Here is a 25306-nt window from a genome sequence, read left to right as displayed (position 1 = left end):
TAAATGTGCTGCAACGTGATATCACTATCCACCACCACCACCACCAGTTTTTTTTTTATAATCCTAATTTACCCAAAATCCAAAGTGAAGAGAATTTCTGTGCTTCACATATCCTAAATTTTGGCTTGGTCTCTGCGATCTAACAGGAAATGGAGTCCCCAGTTCCTTCATAGTCCCAGAGACACTTCACATATTATCGTGGGGGGGGATACATTGATGATTTTAAGTAGATTCATTTCTGCCCAGTAACATATGAGAGCATATGGACAGAGACACTTCTGCTAGCTTTAGTTGACAACCTTTGTCTGAGTGTAGACAAAGGCCATGCCTCCTTCTTGCTTTTGTTGGACTTATCTACTATCTTGTTAAGGTGTCGGGAGGCAGAAGCTGGTATCAGGGGTTGTGTACTGGACTGGTTCAAATCATTACTCAGAGACCGGACCCAAAAAATTGCCATTGGAGACCAGTCATCATCAGTGTGGGACCTATCCTGTGGATTTTTTTTTCTTTCTTTCCCCCTGTTCTTAGACCAAGGTCTTGAACAATAAAACCATAAAACTTAAATAAGACCCCTCTCTAAAAACACCTCACTGTATCACTTCTCTGCAGCCTCCAAAAAACTAGCAACAAAAGACAAGAGGAGAACATGTCCTCTGAGCATCAAAATGACTGTAACTCTGATCTCTAGCATAGATCAATTTGGCCACATGTTTTTTACTCCGATCTACAGAAGAAAAGTAAAAGTCTTCCACCTTCCAATTTACAAGTGATAGCTTATGTTCAAAATGCTGGAGCCAGGGAGCCTTATAAGAGTCTTTGAGGGTTAAACTTACCAAGCTATCCTCTGGGGCCTCAAAAAACAAATGAAACTAATAAGTAAAGGCACATACCCAGGCACAAGCTTCTTTTGAGCTAAGACCAAACTCATAATGAAGGGCTGATGATGAAATGCACCTGAGGATCTTCTCTAGGAGCATCACAAGCTCCTGCTGGTGTCGTGTCACAGGCTGACCTGTTCCTGGTTACAGACCCAAGATCCCAAGTAAGACACAGAAGTGGTGCTTCTACTGCTTGACGTGAGCCTGCAGAATGATAAATGCACTTCCATCATTGTTAGCTTTGTTTTTGTTTTTGACTTGCAGAAAACAGCTGTTCCCAGCTATTTGTGTATCACCAACACTTTCCTATGTGGTTTCCAGTGTTTTAGAAATCCCTCTGCTCATTCCTTCTCAGCAGAGTTTTCGATAAATCTGGCTTGGTGAGATACACCCAAATATGCCCCTAAATCCAATGGTCCATGACATGTTCCAGCTTGTGCCTTGAGCGTATTTTAAAATGGTTGTATATTTAGTGAAGGATTCTACTCAGGTCCATGGAGATTATAAGAGGTCTCACTGTACTGAACCAGTCTCTGTATTTTTCCCATTCTGCTGTCTATTTTAATCACTCCTCCAGAGCACAAAACTGTACTTGAGGCATGTGCTGTTAAGAGGGTTTCACACTTTTAAAATCTCCTGAGTTTTAAAACGGAAGAATAATTGACAAACAGCCAAGGAGAGCTTCAGCTTTTAAGCCAGGCAGGGCGAGCAGGTTATTATATGTCAGGTTTGGGACCAGGAAACTGAAAGGTTTCCTAACTGGGCCTCACAATCCTTCCCCTTCATTTTATTTATTGGGTAGGAGGGTGAGGCTGAAAGAATGATGGCTGAGATGAGATGCATATGCTGTGAGTGGCTGCAGTTAAAACTGTGGACAGCTGGGAGGGTTTTGCCCTCTTGGGATTTGCTGCCACGTGGGAATCCTCCTGATTTAGTAAAAGTCATTTTATGGCATTATCAGACAGCTGTAGAACGTCAGAGAATTCATTCCCAGAGAATGGCCACTCCCGGGCACTGGGGTATCGAGTAGCCATGGCTTTGGGGTTTATGATGAAGCGGTACCGCTGTGCGCACACCAGTTCTTTCTACTATAGGTGGGTCCTTTCTTTAAAAATGTCCTCTTTGTAGTGCAGATGATCGTAGCAGGTCAGCTAAATGAACCAAGCAAAGGGTGTTGTCTTCTCTCTCCCTCGTTTGTTTGCCTGCCTTCTCATCCTAGATTCCAGAAGGTAGCGGCTGTGGAGCTGGCAGATTTTGATCCTGTTTGAATTAAATGGGTGGGAAGCGGCTGATGGCTCTCCTTGCATGGGAATTTGCATCTTATTTTAGCATACTCCATTTCCGAACCCACTGAGGGTGAGACAGAGTACTGTGACCTTGTGCATGCAGAAAAGAGGTATTGTTTGTCACTTGCTAAGCACTTGAGGTTCTTTTTAAGAATGCATTTGCTCACTTGGCAGGTCATAACAGTGCTTCGTTACATTAAAATATGTGAGGTTTGCAGCACTCTATGGCGGTGTTTCCTAGACACCTCTGAACTCCAAAGCAGTTTAACTTGTTCTTCAGCACAAATGACTGTATTGTAGTTCTGATGCCACATGTTTCTGTATCTTTGATATAGGGTATAACTATTGAGAGATAATTATAAAATGTACAACTGTTTTTTAAATGCCCTCATAAGATAAGAATCCACTCTGGAGTGTGAGTCTTCTCTGCAAGGTAGATGTTTCTGGTCCTTTTCCCTCCACGTACTTTTAGGGATGTAAATAGAGTAATCCCTCTGTTCAAAAAGGAATATCAACTGCTTTCCTGATTGTGTGTTTTTGCCTCTGCTTGGATGGCTTTTTTTCTACGCAAAGCGGGATGGGTGGGTTGCTCTCTTCTCAACAGATATTTTCTGGTAAGTTAGAGGCTGCTCTGCCGTCTGCACCAGTTTGGTTAGATCCCACAAAAGCATTGGCAAATGCCTTTCTGTAGCATATTGCTTCTAGGCATTCAAAATGAGGGACTCCACCCTACAGAGTACCCTTCTGAAAATAGCTTTCACTTGCAACTTGATAGGGAAGTATATCTGCTTGCTTGAATGCAGTTGTTAGTGGGTAGAAATTGGGACTGCAGGATGGGAGGTCTGATTCCATCTTTAGCACTTCACAATGAGTGGCAACCTATACAAAAAGAACACAGGGAAAGCCTTTGTAACATACCATATTTAAACACTCTCTTCAGGAGCTTAGCTCTAGGTTGGTTGGTTTGTTTAAATTAGAAGTGTCTTTCAGGTATGCTCAGCCTGTGCTTGGAGTCTGAAAATGAAAAGAACTCAAAAATAGGTAATCCTTCCTGATCTTGCAACTAAAATAAAATTGACTTATGTAACAAAGCAATGAAATCTGCAGAACCATTTGCTAACTGACGAGAGTGATTTCTCCAGCTAGCTGGTAGAAAATCACACAGCTTGTGGTGCCTGTAATTAGTTCTAGGGCTTGAAATGCTCCTTGTGTCCAATTTCTTTGGGGTTCAGCTCAGCTGTCCCCACATTCTTACAGGCAGCTACAAACAAAAATATTCATAATACCCCCCACCTTCATTTTGTATGAGAAAGTATTTATCCATTGTTGCTTTAGAGTGCAAATGGACCTGAATGAAAGCTATGAAGGAGCAAGGGGGCTCGAAGGGGGCATTTTGCAAATACTTTTTGCCTTCTACAAAGTGAGCTCCTTTTGGTTTGGTACCTTTGCACTTTTTTTTGCAAAGGAAAGCATACCAGTGAAGGACGGATGCCTGGACCAACAAGGGCAGAACCTCTGTTAACAAGGCAACTAGGCTGATACTCCCTCTGGCTGTGACCCAGTAGCCAGTCATTGACTGGTTGGTGAAAAATGAGAGTGGAGATACCCATCCATCCCTCACAAGTGGCAATTTATTGTGACCCCTGTAAGGTTTTCAAGGCAAGAGACAAACAGAGTTAGTTTGCCGTTGCCTGGCTCTGTAGCAACCCTAGACTTCTTTGCTGGTCTCCCATTCAAGTAATAACCAGGGCCAACCCTGCTTAGCTTCCAAGATCTGACAAGACTGGGCTAGCCTGGGTCATTCAGCTAGATATTTATTATTCTTAATTTGCAGATGGGAAATTTTAAGGATTGGGGGGGGGGGTGTTGCCCAAGGCTGCCCAGTGACTCCATAAACTGAGCTGAGATTTAAAGCTAGATGCAGCCTACCTTCTGTCTGTTGAATTATACTGACCTGGCACAAATCAAGACATATTAGTTGGTGTTGGAGCGCGTGCATATCTCTAATAAGAAGGCTGCTGAGAGCAGAGCATTGTAGTGTTTTTAATCAGGTGCATTACGTCTGAGAACAATCTAACTGTGTGAGAGGATGCAACTCCATAATTAGCCTCTTTTGATTCTTTTGTATAATAAGATGTTGAATGAATTAGAGTGTGAGTTTTTGTTGGTTCAGTGCTGGTCTCTATGTCATGTTTGCTTTAGGGAGAGATTTCTGATCCTTATTAGTTATTTTAAAGAGCCAATCCAACCCATCCACGCACCCCTCCCCCGCAGTAATCACAGTAATTGAAATGTGCACTTTGGAGTCTAGCTTTTAAATAGGTCAAAAGCAGCAGGAGACCTTCATAAGCAGAGAGAATTTGATTTTCTTAACCCTTTCCCCTCCCTGTGCGTGCTTGACTCTAGAATACCATAGCAGGCAGCTATTGGATGTCCAAGATTTTTTGTTTGTTTAGTTCTCCAGTCAAAAAGGAGACATTGTTGGAACAGAGTGATGCTATTCCATTGTGTGGAATGTTTAAGGCATGCATTCTGGAATCAGAATAGCTTGTGAGTATTCTTGGGGCAATTGTGGTGGGACTGAGGTTCAGTTTGTTACTCAGGGTGCTGTTGGATTACTGACGAGTATCTTGGAATCATCACCAGCTCATAACGGCGGGCATTAAAATATTTTCGTAGACCTCCGCCGTGGTCAGATTAAAAAGTAATCATTGAAAAGGACATCAGACTCTCTGTTGTTCAAGGTTTCTGGCATCAAATAAAGAGGGACATGATTCAAAAACTAGGAAAAGAAAGTTGAGACAGTGGAAGCCGTAATCATTACCTACTCTGCCTGGAATCCACATGGACGCTTGCGACGAGGTAGCTGTGTTAACTCTGTTGTAGCAACACAAAAGTCCAGTGGCCCCTTCAAGTCTGACAACAGAAAGCTCATATTTAAATAAAATGTTTTTAGTAAGGTGTCAGTGGATTTTGGTTTTATTTGGGAATCAACATGACACCACTATTCTGAGCTTCTAAAAGATGATGATGATGAAGTGTTAGGTTTTATACCCTGATTTTCTCTACCTTTAAGGAGACGCAAACCAGCTTACAATCACCTTCCCTTCCTCTCCCCACAACAGCCACCTTGTATGGTAGGTGGGGCTGAGAGAGTTCTGAGCGAACTGTGGCTAGCCCAAGGTCACCCAGCAGGCTTCATGTGGAGGAGTGGGAAAACCAACCCGGTTCACCAGATTAGAGTCCACCGCTCCTAACCACTACACCACGCTGGAATTTAAATGTGATGCTGGCAGGCAGGAGGAACTTAATTATGATATGATGCACATGTACAGCGTCATTTATTCATTAATTCATTCATTCTCAGACTTACTGGCCCAAGGTCACCCAGCAACCTTCTGTGACACAGTGGGGATTTGAACCTTGGTCTCCCAGATCCTTGTCCGGTACTCTAACAATTTTATTTAATCCTTCCCCACAACTGCTAAAAGGGCAATATTAGCATGTCAAAGAATATCCCAGCAGGTGTTGCATTAGCGTGCTATTGATGCACATATAATGGAGGAACATATGTATCAGTGCAATGTAAATGAGGCATGGAACATTCTGTACACTAGTGTTGCACATATAGTGGGGTTACACATGTATTGGCATGGTTTAAATAAAACATTGTATGGTGCGTTCTTTTTTACTATTGGCGTCAGTTTTAAATCCGGCTGAAATTTCCCCAGCCAAGACTCCCTTCTGTTGGTGCATTAGGATAGCAGGGGAAAGGTTAATCGCCCAGGTTAAGTGTAATTGGAATAGGGATTTGGGGGAAGGCGATAATGGAGCTGCTGAGAAGAAACAGATTTTGGGCAAACATTCTCCTTCTCCAGCAGGCTTCCTGCCACTCTATGTGCCTGCATGATCTTCCTGTTTACTGTAATCTTGCTTCTCTGTGATTAACTGCCATCTTTGCAGAGACGCTAAGCACCACTCATTTTTTCCAGTACCTTCCCCCTCTAATACGGGAAAGGCTCTTTTAATCTACCATCATTGCTGGTCATTAGAAAACAAGTGGAGTGGTTTCAACTTATTATCTGTATGCTCAGACCTGGAGGGGGTTGGGCAAATTGCCTTCTTGTTAATAGCAGCACTAGAATATTGGATGAAGTTTGTGTTTTGCAGTAGGACCATTATTATTGTTATTTTTGTCTAGAAAGACAGCTCTTTGCATTTGTAGGCGCATGATCTAATTATATCTAAAGCTGTTGAACCTGGAAAACTCAGGGGCCGGCTCTCAGCTCAGTGATTGCTTTTGCGACTTCGATTTCCTTTTTGTAAAAGGATACATGCACAATAAGGCAAATATTATGAAATCTAGACCTTCAGGATTGGGCCAGTAATGGAGGTGGGACCCCTACCACAAACCTTCTGGGAGCCAAACTGGAGCCTAGGTCAGATCCCCTCTTCCTTATGAGTGGTACAGAGGCCTTCTTGACTTTGAAAACGAGATCTGGGCACAGCTGTCCGCGTTCTGATCACGCCCAGATTTGGTCCTTGCAATGTGCCCTGCAAGGTCTCTCCTTTCCAGAAACCTGTCCAGAAACCTGCTAATGCAGAATACAGTGGCAGAGTTATTTGACTGGCATATCTGGACTTATCCAGTCATAAAGCAACTGCAGTTGCTGCCAGGATGGATAAAAGTAGACTTTAAAAATGAAAAATTAGGCTTCTTGAATTTGTTTTCTAGCTATAATAAAATAATATAAAAATCTATAATAAAATATAAAAATATAAAAATCTGGTTTGAAATGAAATTTGTGGAAACTGAATTTATTACAACCTTTTAATAACTAATTTTCTTCATAAAGGAAGAAACTGTAAGAAAAAGCATCTTCGTCAGCTGTCATACAGCACAATAGTTCATTCATTTATATTATGGCTTAATACTGGAGCCAAGGACAAATCCATCTGGGTGACTTCATACTCCGGTTTTATGCCCGCCTGTTCTCATGTGGAACTAAGGGCATAATTTTAAATACTGAACTCTACTTTCCCTCATCACTATATGTGACAAGGGCAAAAACCAGACTAAAGCTGAGAAACAGTATGATTATTCCAACTGATATCTGTAAAAAAAAACTGTAATGGTTACATGTTGTAAAAAGAGAGAGAGAGACTGTCTCTAAGCAATGAGCACTAAGTTACCTGAAATCAAGCAATGTATTGTCTATCATTTTCTGAAAACAGTAAGACTGTTACAAGAGTCCTGCTGGATCAGACCAGTGGTCCATCTAGTCTAGCATCCTGTTTCTCACAGCATCCAAAACAGTTACCCTGGAGGACCAACAAACAGGTTAAAGAGACCCACACTTTCCTTTGACGCTGATTCCTCTGAATATGGAGGTTCCCTTTAATCACCATTGCTAGTAGCCATTGATGAACCTCTTCTCCATCAATCAGTGTAGTTTCCTCTTAAAGCCTATACTTGTAGCCATCACTACCTCCACTAGTATCAGATTCCACAGTTTAACTACTTGATGAGTAAAGAAGTATTTCCTTTTGTCTATCCCGAACCTATTGTCCATCAGCTTCATTGGATGCCCCTGAATTCTAGTATTATGGGAGAAGGAGAAAAAGCTCTGGCATAATTTTATAAATCTCTATCGTCCCCATTAGTCACTTTGTTCTATAATAAAAAATTATAGACTCTTTAGCTTTTCCTCATAGAAGAAGTGTTCCAACCCCTTCATCATTTTTCGTTCCCCTCTTCTGTACTTTTTCCAGCTCTGCAAAATCCTTTTGAGATCTGATACCTGTATACAGTATTCCAAATGGGCCACACCATAGCTCTCTATGTGGCCATTTACAATATTGGCTGTTTTATTTTAAAACGCTTTTCTAATAATCCCAAGCACAAAGTTTGCCTTTTTCGCCAGTGCTGCACACTTTATAATCCCAACATCCCTCTCAGTCTCCCCCAGTTCAAACCCTGACAAACATATATTTAAAGTTAGGGTTTTTGTTCCACTGTGCATTACCTTACACTTGCCTACACTGAACTTCATTTGCCTCTTTGCCTACTCACACAATTTAGAGAAACCCCCCTGTAGCTTTTCACAATCTGCCTTGCTTTTCACCATCCTGAATAATTTGGTATCACCTGCATCCTTGGCTACTCACAATTCCAAATAATTTATGAACGAATTAAATAGTACTGGTCCCAGTACTGATCCTTGTTCACTTCCCTCGATTGCATGAACTATCAATTTATTCCTACTCTCTGCTTCCTGTTATTTTATCAATTTTAATCAGTAATTTATTAATGTTTAAGAAATGTATTACTGTCTGAGGTTGCATAAAGACTTTTCATCTTTATTATGTGTTATGTTAAGTGCTGTCAAGTCACTTCTGACTTATGGCGATCCTATCAGTTAATGACCTCAAAAATGTGCTATCGTTAACAGCCTTGTTCAGGTCTTGCAAACTGAAAGCTGTGGCTTCCTTTATCAAGTCCCTCCATCTCATGTTGGGTCTTCTTTTCCCCTGATGCCTTCTACTTTTCTGTTTTTAAAATCTATTTATTATTATTTTTTTATTTTGACATTTATACTCTGCTTTTTTCTCCAATGGGGACTCAAAGAAGCTTACAACATTTTCCCATCCTCTCTTTTATACTCAAAACAACAATTCAGTGAGGTAGGTTAGGCTGAGAGAGAGTGACTGGTGCAAGGTTACCCAGCAAGCTTCATAATATAGGGGGAGATTTGAACCCGGGTCTCCCAGATCCTAGTCCAATGCTGTAATCACTGTACCATTTTGAAGCAATATTTTTTTACTGTAACAGCAAGAAATTATAATGTACTTTTATTTAGAAAGTATCTAATAACACAAAATGTTGATTTAAATCATACCCACCAATGTAAATAACTTCACTTTGGTCGCCAGCAATTCATTTCTGAGCACAATTCCAAATATTAACATTTACCTTTAAAGCTCTAAATGGACTGCAACCTGAGTATCTTCAGGCCATTCTTCTCCCATATATACCTGCCAAAACATTAAGATCAGTATCAGAGGCTCTGTTGTACGCCTGGCACATCCTGTATTAAGCTTCAGGTGCTAGGGAAACTTTCTTAGTTTCACTTTTCTTGATTACCGTAGCTTTTATACTTAGGTGGCTAGTTTTTGGCCTTTCTTTGGTTGAGTTTCATTGCTGCTAAATTGTTCTCCTTAATTATAGTTGCCTATGTATTTGCACCTTTTACTTGCTGCTAAATTGATACCTAAGTGCAGCTGGTTTTATTGTTTTGGTGATGTTGCTGGTTTATTGTTTCCCCCCCACAAACAGATGTTTAGTGTATTTGCTTTTATTCTTGTACATAAATTTATGATGTTGAGGCAGTATATAAATAATTTAATTAAATGAATATATCAACTTTCCCACTTCCAATGAATTCCTTGTCTATACCACTTATAGGTGAGCCACTTTTGGCACAAATATTCAGAAGCCAAAGCTCGGAGGCCAGTGCTGAAAAAGCCGTGTTCCCTGAGCCCTCCAACCTCACCTCTGTCATTCAGGGCACGTAACACATTGCTGATCTCTGTCATTGACAGGCTTATAGGAACCAAGTCATTCTCATTCCCATTCTCAAGGACATCTGTGGTCCTAAGCCGAGGAGGAGTTGGTTTTTATATGCCAACTTTCCCTACCTCTTAAGGGAGACTCAAACGGGCTAATCACCTTCCCTTCCCCTCCCCACAACAGACACCTTGTGAGGTAGGTGAGCTGAGAGAGTTCAGAGAGAACAGTGACTACCCCAAGGTCACCCAGCTGGCTTCATGTGTAGGATTGGGGAAACCAACCTGGTTCACCAGATTAGCATCTGCCGCTAATGTGGAGGAGTGAGGAATTAAACCCGGTTCTCCATATTAAAGTCCGCTGTTAGAAACCATCGTTCTTAACCACTACACAATGCTGGCTCCAAAGGCCAGTAACAGCCTTTTAAATTGGGCTTGGAAGCAAATTGGCAGCCAGTACAATTGGCAAAGGACAGATGTTACAGGATCTCTGCATCAGACCCTTGTTCCCTTGCAAGCCATGTTTTGAACCATTTGCAGATTACAAAGTCAACCTCATGTACAGAATGTTGCAGTAATCCAGTCTGAATCGAACCGAGGCATTTATTACTGTGGTTGGGTCAGCCTTCAATGGGAATGGCTGCAGAGTAGCAACAAGTTGTGGAGAGAGGTTTGGGCTTGCTGTTTTCCCTGACATGCTACTTTTTTACAGGTAGGGGACATTCGTGTGTGGAGGACCATTCCATCTGGTTGAGATTTTACCTGCCATCTGAAGTGCACTGATTTACATCAGCATTCCATTTGGACCCACGTGGCATTTTCCCAGTGTTCAGAATTTGAATGTAAACTTCACATAAAAGGAGCCACACTGGGGGTGTTGCTCTCCACAGGGAGACATTTTTTCTGCCAGAGAGACCCAGAAAGCCAGACTGCTGCCACCCCATCCCCCACCCCCACTCCACTGCGATCAGCCACAAGAATGTGCTTGTGATGGAGTGGAGACAAACCATATGGTGGCAGCTAATTCACATGGGTTGCCATTTAATGTGAAGGAGGCCTTTAGCATTCGTTATCATTTAATGAGATTATCGCTGAATCTGGTGGGGAGGGGGAAAAGCAGCCCGTTGAAATGCACATGACCTTGTATATGTTTGTGTGTGGTACATATGAACCCAACCACATTATGGTAGCCTTTAGAAAGCAAGATTCAAAACTAGCGGTATGTCTGCCTAGGAAGCTGAACAGATGCTAGTGGACAATTAAACTTGCATACTGGGGTGTGGTAAATGCCTCCCAATGGAGAAGGATCATATATGAGGCAAGATAAATAGGGCTTTTCTGAAGTGCCATTCTTCTATCCTGCTCAGTCCCCACGAGGCCATTCGAAGGCTGACTCCACTCTCTGGTTAACTTGCGGGAAGGGAGAGGGAGGGGTCTCCTTCCTCTCCTCGGAAAGGTCACCTTTCCTGCGTTTGCAGAGCGGGCTCCCCGAGCTCTGCCGGCTGCAGCTTCTCCCTGCTGTCTTCCACCTCTAATCTCCTTATAGATGCAGCTCCATGGCAACAGGCCCAGGGCTGAGCGAGCTGGGCACACACCAGGAAACCTTGTTTGTGTCACCTGAGGGACAGAATGCAGTGTGTGAAAGATGAGGAGAAGGAGGGTGACGGCTTAGCCTGTGTAGACGAAGCTGTTTTGCGTCCCGGCTGGTCGTTTGGCCTGGCTCTTCCAGGAGGCTTGACTATGAAATTTTACAATAGAAGCATCTGCACCGTGTCTGGGTCTGGATTTGGCCGTGGCTGCCCTTGCGCTGAGGAATTCCTCTTCTGAGATGTAGCCAAAGAGGAGGAGGTGTGGGGGTACCCAGGATAAATGGCGCCGCTATGATTTGGGGCTGCACGGTCAGGTGGCTGTACAATTGTTTCATGTAGGTGTGCTGGTATGAAAGCAATTAGTTGTCTGTACATAGGAAACTAGTTGATCCAAACTGTTTGTGATAAGCTGAGCATTATAATGCTGTGCCTATTCCTTTAACTTTTCCTTGCTAGTTCCCTACTGTACAAATCCAAGCCTGGAACAGATGTGAATTCTTGGGTAGCACTGTTTGTTACTGTTTTCTTGGGTTTGAGAGAGTGGGCAAGAAAATAAAAAATAAATTCATAGAGTGCCTTTAGGAGAGTGCATTGGCTGGAGATATTCAAAATGGAGGAATGTGTTAGAGTAGCTTTAAAAACAGTGTTTTAGATAATCTTTGTCTAATCAAAGCCAGTGATTGAATGTTCACAGCTGAAGTTCTAGATTTACATTGATACAAGCAGTTAGAAGAAGCAGAGAGACATCAAAACATTTACACTCAGGTTGTCATCTTGCGTTTGAAAATTGTTTTCTTATTCTTTGCTTGTGTATGTTGAAATGTGAGCAGTTTCTCTGATTAACACTTTCTAAATCAGGATGGTCTCTGGCAAGAACCAAGCCAAGCAGCTCTTCCAGCTGTTTAAAGGATTTATCTTAAACAGACTTAACTAGCAATGTTTAGTACTGAAGTGGCTGGAGGCAGGATGGAGATACATCAACACATGAAACTGCCTTATACTGGTCCATCAAGGTTGGCAATGGTTTTCCAGGGCCTTGGCTAGAGGTCTTTTCTATCTCCTGCTACCTGGACCTTTTAACTGGAGATACTGGGGATTGAGCCAAGCAGACACTCTACCACGGTGCCCTTCCTGTAGCTGCTACCTTTCTAACTGGTCGTGCTCCTGTGCCTTCTGAGGAATTTATACTCAGAAATCAATTAAATTAAGATGAGGTCTTGTCTATCCTGGAAAAGTAGCCCTGGCAACGTCTGTTCAAAGCACAGGAGAACTACTAGAACAAAAGTGGTGACCTGAAAAGGGTAAGGAGTGAAGGCAAAATACATTCCGCTTTCTCTTAGTGGTGGAAAGCTCCATCAATTCACAGCTGATTTACGCCAACCCCATAGGGTACTCTTCAGTAAAACTATTTTTTTAGGATAAGAATTTTTAATTGAATGATATAATGGGTCAGATCCCAGGGATCCATTATGCTAGCAGTAGAACTTTCCTCCAGGTCCAAGGAGACTTCATCTTAATCAAGAAGCCTCTTGTGTCAGGGGAAAGCTCTTTGCATCAGAGGAGAGCATCACTGCTAGTTCATCAGAACCATGAAGCCAACCCAATGTATAAGATTCCAATAAATATAGCATTCAAAAAGAGATGTTATATTCAAGTAGAGACAGAATCATTTTCATACTCCTGACTGAAGGGGAAATTATCAGGAAATTGCTTCCTGATTTTTAAACAACTAATTATTATCATCTTGTTAGATAATAGTATGAGCATCCTTTTCTAAAACTAAAATACAGATTATTTGGATCATGGTTTAAGGTAGGAGGTAAACAATCATCAGATAAGTGTTGTGAGATATTTGAAGTGGATGAATGGGAAGGGGACTGTCAACATAGTCTGTTGACCTGATCTTAATTGATGGAAGGACACATATGAAGAAAGACTTTTTTTAAAAAGAAAAAAAGAATGTGGGTTCCAGTCCACAATAGGCTTGAACTTAAAAACCAGTGCCTTAAACTGAATGCTGAAGAAAATTATCAGCTAGCGTAACTCATGCAGAAGAGGTGTCATGTGTGAATATGCTATGACACACCAGTTAATAAATGGGCAGCAATAGTGTGCTGGTTAAAGCTCCAGTGCTGTTTTCAAGGGGAGCTCTGTGTACAGGTGCATGGATGAGTGTGAACAAGCCAGATCAGTCTTCAAGGGATGAGAAGGCGTGTGTCGGGAGTATGCATAAATGGCACTTCAGTGACCAAACTACATGTGATAGAGCTGGCAAAACGCAGCCTTGGGGCACCCAGTGTAGATAAGGGCTGTTGGGTTAGGGAAGGGAATCTTCCATTGTGCTGTTTCTCCAATGATAAATGTTTTCAGGACTTTTAGCTCTGGATGAGGAAAAAGCTACATATTTTCCCATCTCTCACCTTAAAGCAAGTGAGGGGGTTTTCCAGTCAAGGAAGCAATTTAAGGGAAGAATGTGCCATCCTCTCCTCAGTGTTGCTGTGAGGGTGGGGGTCCTGCATTTTCAGTTCAGTAACATGTCTGAGGAATCTAAACAACAGCTCTCTCCAGGTTATCTAGGGATCCAAGAGCATCCTTAGGTGCTTCACTTGATTGGATAGAGCAATCTTCACTCCGTCCATTGAAGAAAGATCAGTCCCCTCCCCTAACATCATCTCCGTCTTATCTAGATTCAGTTTCACTTTGTTCACCCTTTGTGCACTTGGCCACTCTGTGACTGTGGTTTATAACAGAGATGGTTTGCTCTTGGATACTTAGTTAATGAAAAGTTGAGGGGTACCATCATATTAGTGGCAATCAATCCAACCCTACTCATTGGTCTAGTATATATCAAATCTGTCGCCAGTACTTTCCTTTGCTGTAACCTACAGGGTATGTTTCAGGAAACTCTGTCTAGTAAATATTGGGGGTGGGGGGAAAAGGTTTTAGTTTTCCGTTTTAGTTTTCCTGGGAGTGACTTGTGCTGAACACCATGTATCTTATTGTTGGTTGATTATATTACTTTGAGAACATTTTACCTAGAAAAACTTTTCAGAAATTAAATCCAAGGAGTGGTAAAGGGATTTGGAAAGGAACGTCTGAGAAGCAGCCTGAACATGGCAGAGGTCCTGACTTACTCGCAGCCGCACCATGTCTAGACCACCATCAGCTCAGAAAGGGTGATAGAGCCAGCTCATCAGAAGCTGTTGTAGGAATATTCTAAGACTAGCCAAGGCTGCTGGTCTAGACACAATGGAACTGGGATGCTCTATTGAAAGAGCCAGCAGCCAGCATAATGCTTACCTGTTTTCCTTGGCATGGGCATTATTTCAGGTCTGAGTTATTTATAGATTTCAGAAAAGCTTTGGACAGAATTCTGTGCAACAAGGGAAAAGGGGGGAACCTCTGTTTTTGGGGGAAAAAAAGAATATAATCCTTCTTCTCTGTCCGTTCTTGTGAACAGTAGGATGCTCTCTGGGCCGGGACAGCTTGCATGGCACAGTAGTGAAGTATGGCACTTGTACCCAGGGAAACTGGATTTGTTTATTTACTTCATTTATACTCCTCCTTTCTTTCCAATGGGGACCCAAAACGGCTTACATCACTCTGTCCTCCCATTTTTATCCTAACAACAACCCTGTGCAGTAGATTAGGTTAAGAGTGTATGATTTGCCCAAGGATCCCTAGCTAGATTGAATGGCAGGCCGGGATTCAAACCTGGGGCACCCAGATCATAGTCAGACACTCTCACCACTACAACCACACTGGCTGTATCCCAGTGCCCCCCCCCCCCCATTGCTGTCTTAATGTCAGCACTAGTCCCTATTCAGAACCAATAACCACGGCAGGAGACACACTGGTCCAAGGAAGATGGTTTACTGGCAGCATAGGGTTGCAGAGCATACAGGATCTAAGACAGCAATGGGGGGGGGCCACTGGGATACACTTGACTATATAAAAGCATAGAAAAAAGCATTCAGTATTCAGCAGCACAGATCAGGCTCAAGAGATTACTATTTCAAAACAGTCTAGAGATGCCTCCGTTCCCACGGAGTACTGTCTACTTCAAAGAGTTCAAAAATGCAAAACAATCCTTGGTGGAAAAGCGAAACTGAGACACAGGCCTGACACCCAGAAGCTTGAAGCTCATTGAGTGACCTTGACTTGGTTGCTGTCTTTTAGACCAGGGCTTCTTAAACTTTTCCCACTTGCGACCCCTTTTCGCCCAAGAAATGTTTACGTGACCCCGGGTATTTAAAATAAGTATACAGAAACCTTTTACTGTTGCCAAATTTTTCGCGATCCCCCACATTCAGTTACGCGACTCCATATGGGGTTGAGACCCACAGTTTAAGAAGCTTTGCTTTACACAAACCTGCCTCAGTGAATTGGGTATGCTATAGTGAGTTCCTTGGAGGAAGGGCAGGATATAAATGAGGTAGAGAAATACTGGATTCCAGATGCCTTCCCTTTTTGCAATAGGTATTTAATTCCTTTCCAGGACATGCACATTGGAGGGAGTGTACTATTTCCCCATTTGAGATGTACTATTTCCCCTTCATAACCGGATGGAATATTGGCAGCTTCTAGGGATAAGTGATTCATTGTATCAGCAAGGTTGTTAATAAAATCTCGGGATCTGTGAAAGAAGTGGGTAGTGTTGATTTAGGAGATGTTGACACATGCATTCATTTTAGTAAGGTTTATAAAGCCAGTTGTTAAGAGTGTGTAAATGCCAACAAGCAAAATATTTCTGATTTTCTGGATCTGCTGCATCTTGCCTGGAGTTGTCAGGGCTATCTAATTTCCAAAAGCCAGCAATCAAAGTGAGGCAAACCTTCACCAGTGCTTGGGGAAAAATTCTTTTTTTCTTGGACCAACTTCTCTTTTCCTCCCCCCACCCCCTGTGTCTTATTTCTAATTGCTCTGTCCTTTGCACAGGTCCCGTCCTTTACCGAAGCTGAAAGAATCTCGTTCCCATGAATCTTTGTTGAGTCCAGCTAGTGCTGTGGAGACATTAGATCTTGCCACTGAAGAGAAAGTCTTGGTCAAACCCCTTCATAGCAGTATCCTCGGACAAGACTTCTGCTTTGAGGTAAAAAACCCAAAACAACTCACCCCTTAGAAAGAAATACATAGATTGCTTAACCTGCCTGGTCTGGTTGCTGATCTCACTCTTCCTGGGTTTCATAACTGGGTGAGCAAATTGAGATGTACCCAAAGCAAAGGTGTGGACTAGGTATTCATCAGACAGTTTTAAAGCCCTTGGGGCCACTGACATCAATCATTCAACAAGAAGAAATTTCGTCAACTGTGTGAAGCTACCTCAACTGAACATTACAATGAATGGCTTGAGAGAAAGAGAAAATGTGGGAGGCGTGATCTGTTTTTGAGCCAGTTTCTGTTGATGTAGGTGTATATCAGCTTTAGCACTGCACCAGGGTTGGGCAGGTGTTTTGATCTCTGAGGACTGAATTCACAATTTATTCCACAACGCAGACCAGCTGCTAACTTACATATTTCTGTAGTCCTTATTCACTTATTATTTTCAAATGTTTTGCCACTGACTGTTTATATTCTCGACAATATTTATTTATTTGTAGCTTGCATCCTGCTTCTCAACCCCAGATGGAGCTTACAGTAAAATAATGGCAATTTTATGTGAATTAATCAGTAACCGCTTCTAACACCTGTTAATTAAAGTTACAAGAGAAACTTAACGAGCTTCCAGAATGTTCCCAGAGAATTAACCTGACCAGCCTCTGTGGTAAGAGCACATTCCACAGTTGCACTTCCGCCACCACAGAAAAGACTCCGCTAGGGAAGACCTTGCCTTTGGCAGAGTGGTAGAGAACATGTCTTACACACATGCAGAAGGGTCATAGTTGGATCTTTGGCATCTCTGGTTTCAGGTGGCAGGTATAGAGAAGAGCCAGAGAAAGAAAACAGTACCAAACTGTTTTGTATGTTCACACAGTAATCTTAGCAGGTATTTCTGTAGCCAGCTTCTCCTTTGGAGATTATCTTTTTAAAAGTAAGCCAGCTTCCAGTGTGGACAGCTGGAGAGAGGCCATGGAAAACTTCATAAATGGGCCTTGTGAGAACTGAAAAACTGATAAACCGGGCTTCTTTTTGCTCGTTGACTGATATGTGATCATTTAATGATTCAGTTGTTATAGAACCAGAAACATCTCTGTAACCACACTGGCTTGTAATGTGCACTAAATATTTTAAAAGAAAGCTGTGATTGTACCAGGCACCAATGGCCAGTGCAAAACGTTGCAAGGGTGCCCAGCATCTGTGGCGAACAGAACTCTTGTTCTGAGAGAACTCACTTGGAAGAAATGTTTGGTTAATGTTGCATAACATTATTGCCTGCTGCAATATGTGGAAGTGTGGGCAATGTTTTAGACAACTTCATGGAGGATATGTCTTCTAATGGTGATAAATCATGATCTCTAAACAGATCCTCCATGTTCAGAAGCAGTAACTCTCTGAATACTGGTTCTGGAGGTCAAAAACAGAGAGAAGTTTCAGCCTCCATGCCATTCTGTGGAACAGGATACTGGAGATGATAAGCCAGTTGCCTGATCCTGCATGGCTGCTCTTATGTTCTTACACAAAATATTATTCTACCAGGCAAGATGTTTCAGTATGTTTATGTATTTCAGAGACTAAATCAAAAGTAATTTTTTGTTCATTATTTTGTAAGAGCCCAATTCATATTTAAAAAAACATTTGTCCTGGCATGTGTTGTTGTTGTTTAACTCCATAGCTCTTAAGTATTATTCTGTCTGCACCCTGTGTGTGTGAGAGAATTTTTTCTCTCTGTCATTTACATGTGCCTAGGAAGGGGGACCAACAAGAGAGGGAGATTTGAGAAAGAGGAATCCCGTGCATGAAGCAACATGTGGGGACAGGATTTTACAAGTGATTGTGTGAGGGAAGGCTTAAATGATTAATGAGATTAAAAAACCCCATTTCTCTGTAGATTTTTCCTTTGGTATTCATGCTGTTAAAAAAAATTAACGAAAGTATCCCAGGTGTAACTTTTTACAATAAAATTAGAAATGGTTTCTAAAGAGGGAGGAGGTGACTGTACTGAGCTGGTCCCTAGCTGCCGTGTGGAGGTTCTTGGAAGTTTAGAGGGCAATAAAAAAAATTCTTACACCTCAGTCCACAGAAGCAAAGATCTGCTGTTGTTTACCTTAGAGATTACGCCGGCAACTTGATTTCTTTGGAAGAAGCACTCCAGAATTATTACGACACAATTCACATCAGCATTTCCATTAGGTGAAAGCACATTTTAGTTTGCTTCCGAGGGAACATAATCAGTTCACACCTGGTCGGCCAGCTCCACAGTGTGTGAACTAGTTGGAAAAATAAAGTTCTGGAGTGTTTCCTACCTGGAAGCTGAAGGAGTGTTTCCAATCTGGGAGCTGAAGGAGTGTTTCCTACCTGGGAGCTGAAATAGTCACTTAACTCTGCTCCTCAGACTTCCTATTTAAAATATGCAAGCAATTGGGGAAACATTCCTCTGCCATGATAAATAGAGTTGCCAACCTCCGGGTACTAGCTGGAGATCTGCTGTTACAACTGTTCTCCAGCTGATAGAGATCAGTTCACCTGGAGAAAATGGCCGTTCTGGCAATTGGACTCTATGGCTTTGAGCTCCCTCCCCTCCCCCAAACCCCGCCCTCCTCAGGCTCTACCCCAAAATCCTCCCGCCGATGGTGAAGGGGGACCTGGCAACCCTAGTGATAAAAGAAACAAACTACCTTGTTCTAACCTCTTGGGAATGTTAAAGGGAGAGGGTCCTCAGATAAACCACCAGAACATAAATCAAAATTTGGTCATTGCTCTTCTCTGTGACAAGTTGAGCAGGTTGGCCCAGCCGTCCCTGGGTTCTGTAGCACTACTAATGGAGGTTCTTTCCATTTTAGATTTGACCTTTTAATTTTCTGCATTGCATTATATCCTCTTTAAAATGAGGTTTCTATTCCTTGGCAGCTTTCTGAATCCAGAACTGGGTATTTTTGTGTTGCCAATTAGTAACTACACTGGTGGTCTGGTGCATAATCTATCATCTTGAAAATGTCAACAGTTTTTTCCCCTCCTAAGCATATTTTTGCTATTTTTGTTCCCTTTGGGCAAAACTGAGGCCTAGTCTCAGTGTACACATCACATTCCTTGTTGGTAATGTGATGTCTGGTGTATTTACCACAAGTGTTGATTGTTGTAAATGTTAATAATCATTGTATGGTGTAAAGGGTTTTTTAAAAGTTTCTATTGGTGTGTGTGCGTGTGCGTGTGCCCCACCCAAAACTCTGGAGGCTTCAAATCCAATACGTCATTGCTTAACTTTCTATGGGAAGTTTAGAAGCTGTATCTAAAGCCAGTGCTTTGAAGGACAAAACCATAAAAATGCATACAGCTAGGCTGTTTGGGATCAGCACACATTGGCCCACAGATATGTGGCATCATTAAATGCCTCGTTCCCTGTGTGAGCATAATATAAACATTCAAAATGCCACAGGCCAAAAACATGTCAGATCATCTCAAAATTCTTCAGGTGAATTCCTGAGGGGCCTGGCTAACATCTCAAAACATCACGTCACCTTTGCAAATGAACAAATGAGTCACATAAAAACATAAATTTTCATATATTGGTTAGACCAGGCTGTAAAGGGGCCCTGTCCTGTGAAGTCCATATAGGGAGGAAGGAGTACGATGTGGGGTTTCAAGAGCTTAAGGTGTGTTATTTGAGCGCCCCGTATTTGCCCTGACCTGGATGGCCCAGGCTAGCCTGATCTCGTCAGATCTCAGAAGCTAAACAGGGTCAGCCCTGGTTAGTATTTGGATGGGGGACCACCAAGGAAGTCCAGGGTTCCTGTGCAGAGGAAAGCACTGGCAAACCACCTCTGTTAGTCTCTTGCCATGAAAACCCCAAAGGGGGTCACCATAAGTCTGCTGCGACTTGACGGCACTTGACACACACACATCCTGCTTTTTACTGCCCACCACTTTCTAGTCCCCATTAGGGATGTTTACACAGTCCTTCTCTTGCTGAATTTGTCCAAAGATTTTAGGTCAGTATTGCTGGAAACCATTGCCAGAGCAGAATTCAGTGTTGAAATCCAGAATTTCTGGAGCTGTATTTCCAGAATGCGCTTTCAAAATAAATAAAGCCTTCCACTACTAATCTCTGTAAGGGTAGCTTTGAAGATTTGTTTTAGAAAACTGCAACTGTGCTCCTACTGCAACATAAAAAGTAGAAGTCTCTTTAATACTAGTCCTTTGTGTGATGTTCTAAAGACTGTTTTAAAATTTGGCACACAAAGGGGATTCATTTTGAAGGGGTTCTTTGTTTTTTTTATTGCATAGGAATGTTGTTCTGTTGCACAAGTAGATAGGCAGTAACAATACATTTTTCTTTCAGCATCGCTATTTTTTAAAATGTTTTTGTAAATGATAACAGCATATATTTTTTCTTTGTGCGAAATCTATGGTCAGCTTCCTGAAATTTTCCTTTCTTGCTAGAAGATAGCCAAAGTGGAGCTCAAACCATACTAAAACCATGAAACTGAGGGGGAGTCTGCTCATCCCTAGTCTTCATCTGTCCCCCTTGTTAGAGAGAGAGAGAAATTCCTTTTTAAAAAATCTGATTCACAAAAGAAAGCAGAATTACAGTGCCATCCTAAGCACAGTTGCATCCTTCTAAGCTCTTTGACATCAATGAATTTATAAAGGTGTAACTCTGAGCCCCGTGGCACAGAGTGGTAAGCTGCAGTACTGCAGTCCAAGCTCTGCTCATGACCTGAGTTCGATCCCAATGGAAGTCGGTTTCAGGTAGCCGGCTCAAGGTTGATTCAGCCTTCCATCTTTCCGAGGTCGGTAAAATGTGTACCCAGCTTGCTGGGGGTAAAGAGAAGATGACTGGGGAAGGCACTGGCAAACCATTCCGCAAACAAAGTCTGCCTAGTAAACGTCAGGATATGATGTCACCCCATGGGTCAGGAATGACCTGATGCTTGCACAGGGGACCTTTACCTTTACCTCTTTTTTTTTTTAACTCTGCTTAGGATTGCACTGTTAGATGTGTACTCTTATTTGCTTTATTTTACATTAGTAAGTAATTTAGGATTCTTGTTGTAAAGTATTCAATGTACTGTGCTCATTCCTGTTTTGTGCAAGCTTGGCAGATCTTAACTTTTTCTTAACATGTCCTAGGTAACATACTCGAGCGGCAGCAAATGCTTCAGCTGTTCTTCCACTGCTGAAAGAGACAAGTGGATGGAAAACCTACGGAGAGCGGTTCAGCCTAACAAGGTACTATACAAGGGGGAAACATCCAGTGGTAAAATGCACCCAGAGTAATTGCATTCCTGGCCAAGTGATACATCAACTTTCCCCAAACAAGCCCACCCATTTAATTAGGTTGAAGGCATCAGTGTAGCCACCCCAGGAGGAAAACTGCTCAGTAGCACCAGATGATACTCTTCTCAGCTTTATACAAGTGTAATATATTAAGCTTTTAAAACGTGGACCTCTGTCACCATGCTAATGATCACGTTCTCTAGGAAGACCTATCATTGTCTTATTGGGAAATGAGCCAGTGTAAATTATCCTTGAACTTTTTTCTTTTAGCAAAAAGCCCTGTTGGCCAATAGGCAGATGCTGACAATATATGGATTTTGGCCTTTGCATTTCAAAAAGTAATAGTTTTCTAAAGTTAGAGCTTTATCAAAGTGAATGAGTTATTACATTACTGGCCCTCTCCACAAATCCCATGTTTTATCATTAATAAAGGTTTATTTTGCCCTCTATTGACAGTGGATACATTTCAATCTGGCTTTCAATTAGAATAGAAACTTCCTTAATCACCCTGATATACAATCTAAATAGAGAGAGGCACTGTTCATTCGTCTGGATCTCTCAGTTGCCTTCAGGAAAACTAACGGGATGGAATTCTTGGGTGGGTTGAAATTCTTGGGTGGGTCACCAGCAGGATTTGGGGATTTCTGCTCCTCTTTTCTGCATACACTGAAGTTCTTTGTGATATGCAAGATATTCCCTCTTTCCCCCATTGGGCTGCTTTTGGTTATTGTCACTGGGGCCAGGACCTTTAGTTAATGTAAGAATTATTTAACAAAAATAAAAGCTGCACAGAAAAAGGATATTGTGTGATCTGAATTTAACTGTTACAAAGAATCGTGTATCAGCACTGCTAAGCCAAACTAAATACTTTTCTCTTCAGGATAACTGTCTTCGAGCTGAGAATATATTGCGTCTTTGGATCATTGAAGCCAAGGACTTGGCCCCCAAGAAGAAGTACTTCTGTGAATTGTGCTTGGACGATACTTTATTTGCCCGCACTACAAGAAAAACAAGAGCTGACAATATCTTCTGGGGTGAGCACTTTGAATTCTCAGGACTTCCATCAATACTCAGCATCACTGTCCATATCTACAAGGATGTTGAGAAGAAAAAGAAAAAGGACAAAAATAACTATGTTGGTCTAGTCAACATCCCTGTTGCCAGTGTGACTGGCCGTCAGTTTGTGGAAAAGTGGTACCCCATCAGCACACCCACTCCCAATAAAGGCAAGACTGGAGGACCTTCCATCCGGATCAAGTCTCGATACCAGACCATTATCATCCTGCCCATGGAGCAATACAAGGAATTCGCTGAATTTGTCACTAACAATTACACTTTGTTGTGCACCGTGCTGGAGCCAGTGATCAGTGTCCGTAACAAAGAGGAAATGGCCTGTGCTTTGGTTCACATTCTTCAGAGCACTGGCAGAGCCAAGGTAAGCACAAGTGTTGCTCCTGAATTGGAATACCGTTGGCAGATTATGGAGATTGGGTTCTCACTGAGATCTGTCAATGAGAATCCTACAGGTGCCATAGAACAGAAGTCATATAAAAGGCATGGATTAAAAGAACAATAATTCAATGCATTGTTTGTAAAACCAAAAAAGGGAAATAAGTATGCAAAGGCATCTGCTTGAACAGGCATCTACTGGTATATGTGTGTTAAGTGCCATCAAGTCGCTTCCAACCTATGGTGACCCTATGTCCTCCAAAGTGTCCTATCGTTAACAGATCTACTGGTATAAAAATAGCTAAAGATCTCATTATAACAAAACAGTTTATAGCCAGTCCTGGTTATTTGGACCATTTAGAACATAAGAACATAAGAAAGGCCCTGCTGGATCAGACCAAGGCCCATCAAGTCCAGCAGTCTGTTCACACAGTGGCCAACCAGGTGCCTCTAGGAAGCCACAAACAAGATGAGTGCAGCAGCACCATCCTGCCTGTGTTCCACCGCACCCAAAATAATAGGCATGCTCCTCTGATACTAGAGAGAATAGGTATGCAGCATGACTAGTATCCATTCTAACTAATAGTCATGAATACCCCTCTCCTCCATGAATATGTCCACTCCCCTCTTAAAGCCCTCCAAGCTGGCAGCCATCACCACATCCTGGGGCAGGGAGTTCCACAATTTAACTATGCGTTGTGTGAAAAAATACTTCCTTTTATCTGTTTTGAATCTCTCACCCTCCAGCTTTAGCAGATGACCCTGCTTTCTGGTATTATGGGAGAGGGAGAAAAACATCTCCCTGTCCACCCTCTCCAAACCACGCATAATTTTATAGACCTCTATCATGTCTCCCCTCAGCCGCCTTTTTTCCAAGCTAAACAGCCCTAAGTGTCTTAACCACTCCCTATAGGACAGTTGCTCTAGTCCTCTAATCATTTTGGTTGCTCTTTTCTGCACCTTCTCAAGCTCTGTAATATCCTTTTTAGGTGTGGTGACCAGAACTGTACACAGTATTCCAAGTGTGGTCTCACCATAGATTTGTACAAGGGCAGTATGATATCAGCAGTTTTATTCTCTATTCCTCATCTAATTATGGCCAGCATGGAATTTGCCTTTTTTACAGCAGCCGCACACTGGGTTGACATCTTCATTGAGCTATCCACTACCACCCCAAGATACCTTTCTTGGTCTGTCGCTGCCAGCACAGATCCCATCAGTGTATATGTGAAGTTGGGATTTTTTGCCCCAATATACATCACTTTACACTTACTCACATTGAATCTCATTTGCCATTTTAATGCCCATTCTTCCAGTATGCAGAGATCCTTCTGGAGCTCTTCACAGTCCAATTTTGTTTTAACCACCCTGAATAATTTGGTGTCATCTGCAAACTTGGCTACTTCACTGTTTAACCCCAACTCCAGGTCATTGATGAACAGGTTGAAAAGCACCGGTCCCAACATAGATCCCTGTAAATAACAGTTTGAGGGTAGGAGCAACATATGTGGTGTTACAATAGTGTATCCTCCCAATAACCTTGTGAGATGAGTTCGCCAGAAACTAGTGACTACTGAAGGCCATCCACTGAGATTTCATGGTAGAGTGGGGTTTTGCATCACCTGTGAGGATCCGTTTCCTTTCCCTGTTCCTCACCTGGGTCCAAACCTCAAACATAGAATACATGCTGAATTCTCATGGTGTTTCTCAAAACCTGTTTTTCCTCAATGAAAGTGGCTTTATAATGCTTTTAAAGGCTGATGACCACCAAGTGATGGACAGGGCAAATGCATTTATTTTCAAGTGTGTTGTCTTCAGATACATGGTTTTCCAGTGCATTGCATTCAAAGAACACTTTCCACATTTACATGTTTATTGAGGAACCCCTCAATAATCAAGGGGATTCTGTGAGATGTTACAGGGTGCTGCAATCAGTGCCTGTGGAGCACTTAGCAGGCATGTTGGTTTTTGGTGATTTGCATGAATCTGAGAGCACACCCTAGAATTCCTCTGTCAGGAGTTTGTGGGTGACCTTGGATGCCTCCCTTCCTTTGGAGGTACAGATCATTTTTCCATCTTCGCCAAGCCTGGCTGTTGGCACCCTTCCTGTCCCACCCTGATCTAGTCATGGTGATCCATGCAATGGTCACCTCCAGGTTAGACT

The 25306-nt window shown here is 42.3% G+C and overlaps 1 protein-coding gene across 7 annotated transcripts in view; it reads left to right on the top strand.

Moving 5' to 3' along the window:
- The window catches only part of RASAL2 (RAS protein activator like 2), a 162951-nt gene that overhangs the window by 107386 nt on the left and 30259 nt on the right, over window positions 1-25306 (top strand). For all 7 annotated transcript variants that reach the window (XM_056844394.1, XM_056844393.1, XM_056844400.1 and 4 more), the window contains 3 exons: window positions 16258-16411; window positions 21547-21645; window positions 22574-23128. In XM_056844394.1, coding sequence (XP_056700372.1) covers window positions 16258-16411; window positions 21547-21645; window positions 22574-23128 — 808 coding nt within the window. The remainder of the gene's footprint in view (window positions 1-16257; window positions 16412-21546; window positions 21646-22573; window positions 23129-25306) is intronic.

Source organism: Euleptes europaea, chromosome 2 (assembly GCF_029931775.1).
Source record: "Euleptes europaea isolate rEulEur1 chromosome 2, rEulEur1.hap1, whole genome shotgun sequence".
NCBI classification, from domain to species: domain Eukaryota; kingdom Metazoa; phylum Chordata; class Lepidosauria; order Squamata; family Sphaerodactylidae; genus Euleptes; species Euleptes europaea.
The sequence above is the reverse complement of the archived record's forward strand: the minus strand, read 5'-3'. Positions and strand labels throughout refer to the sequence as shown.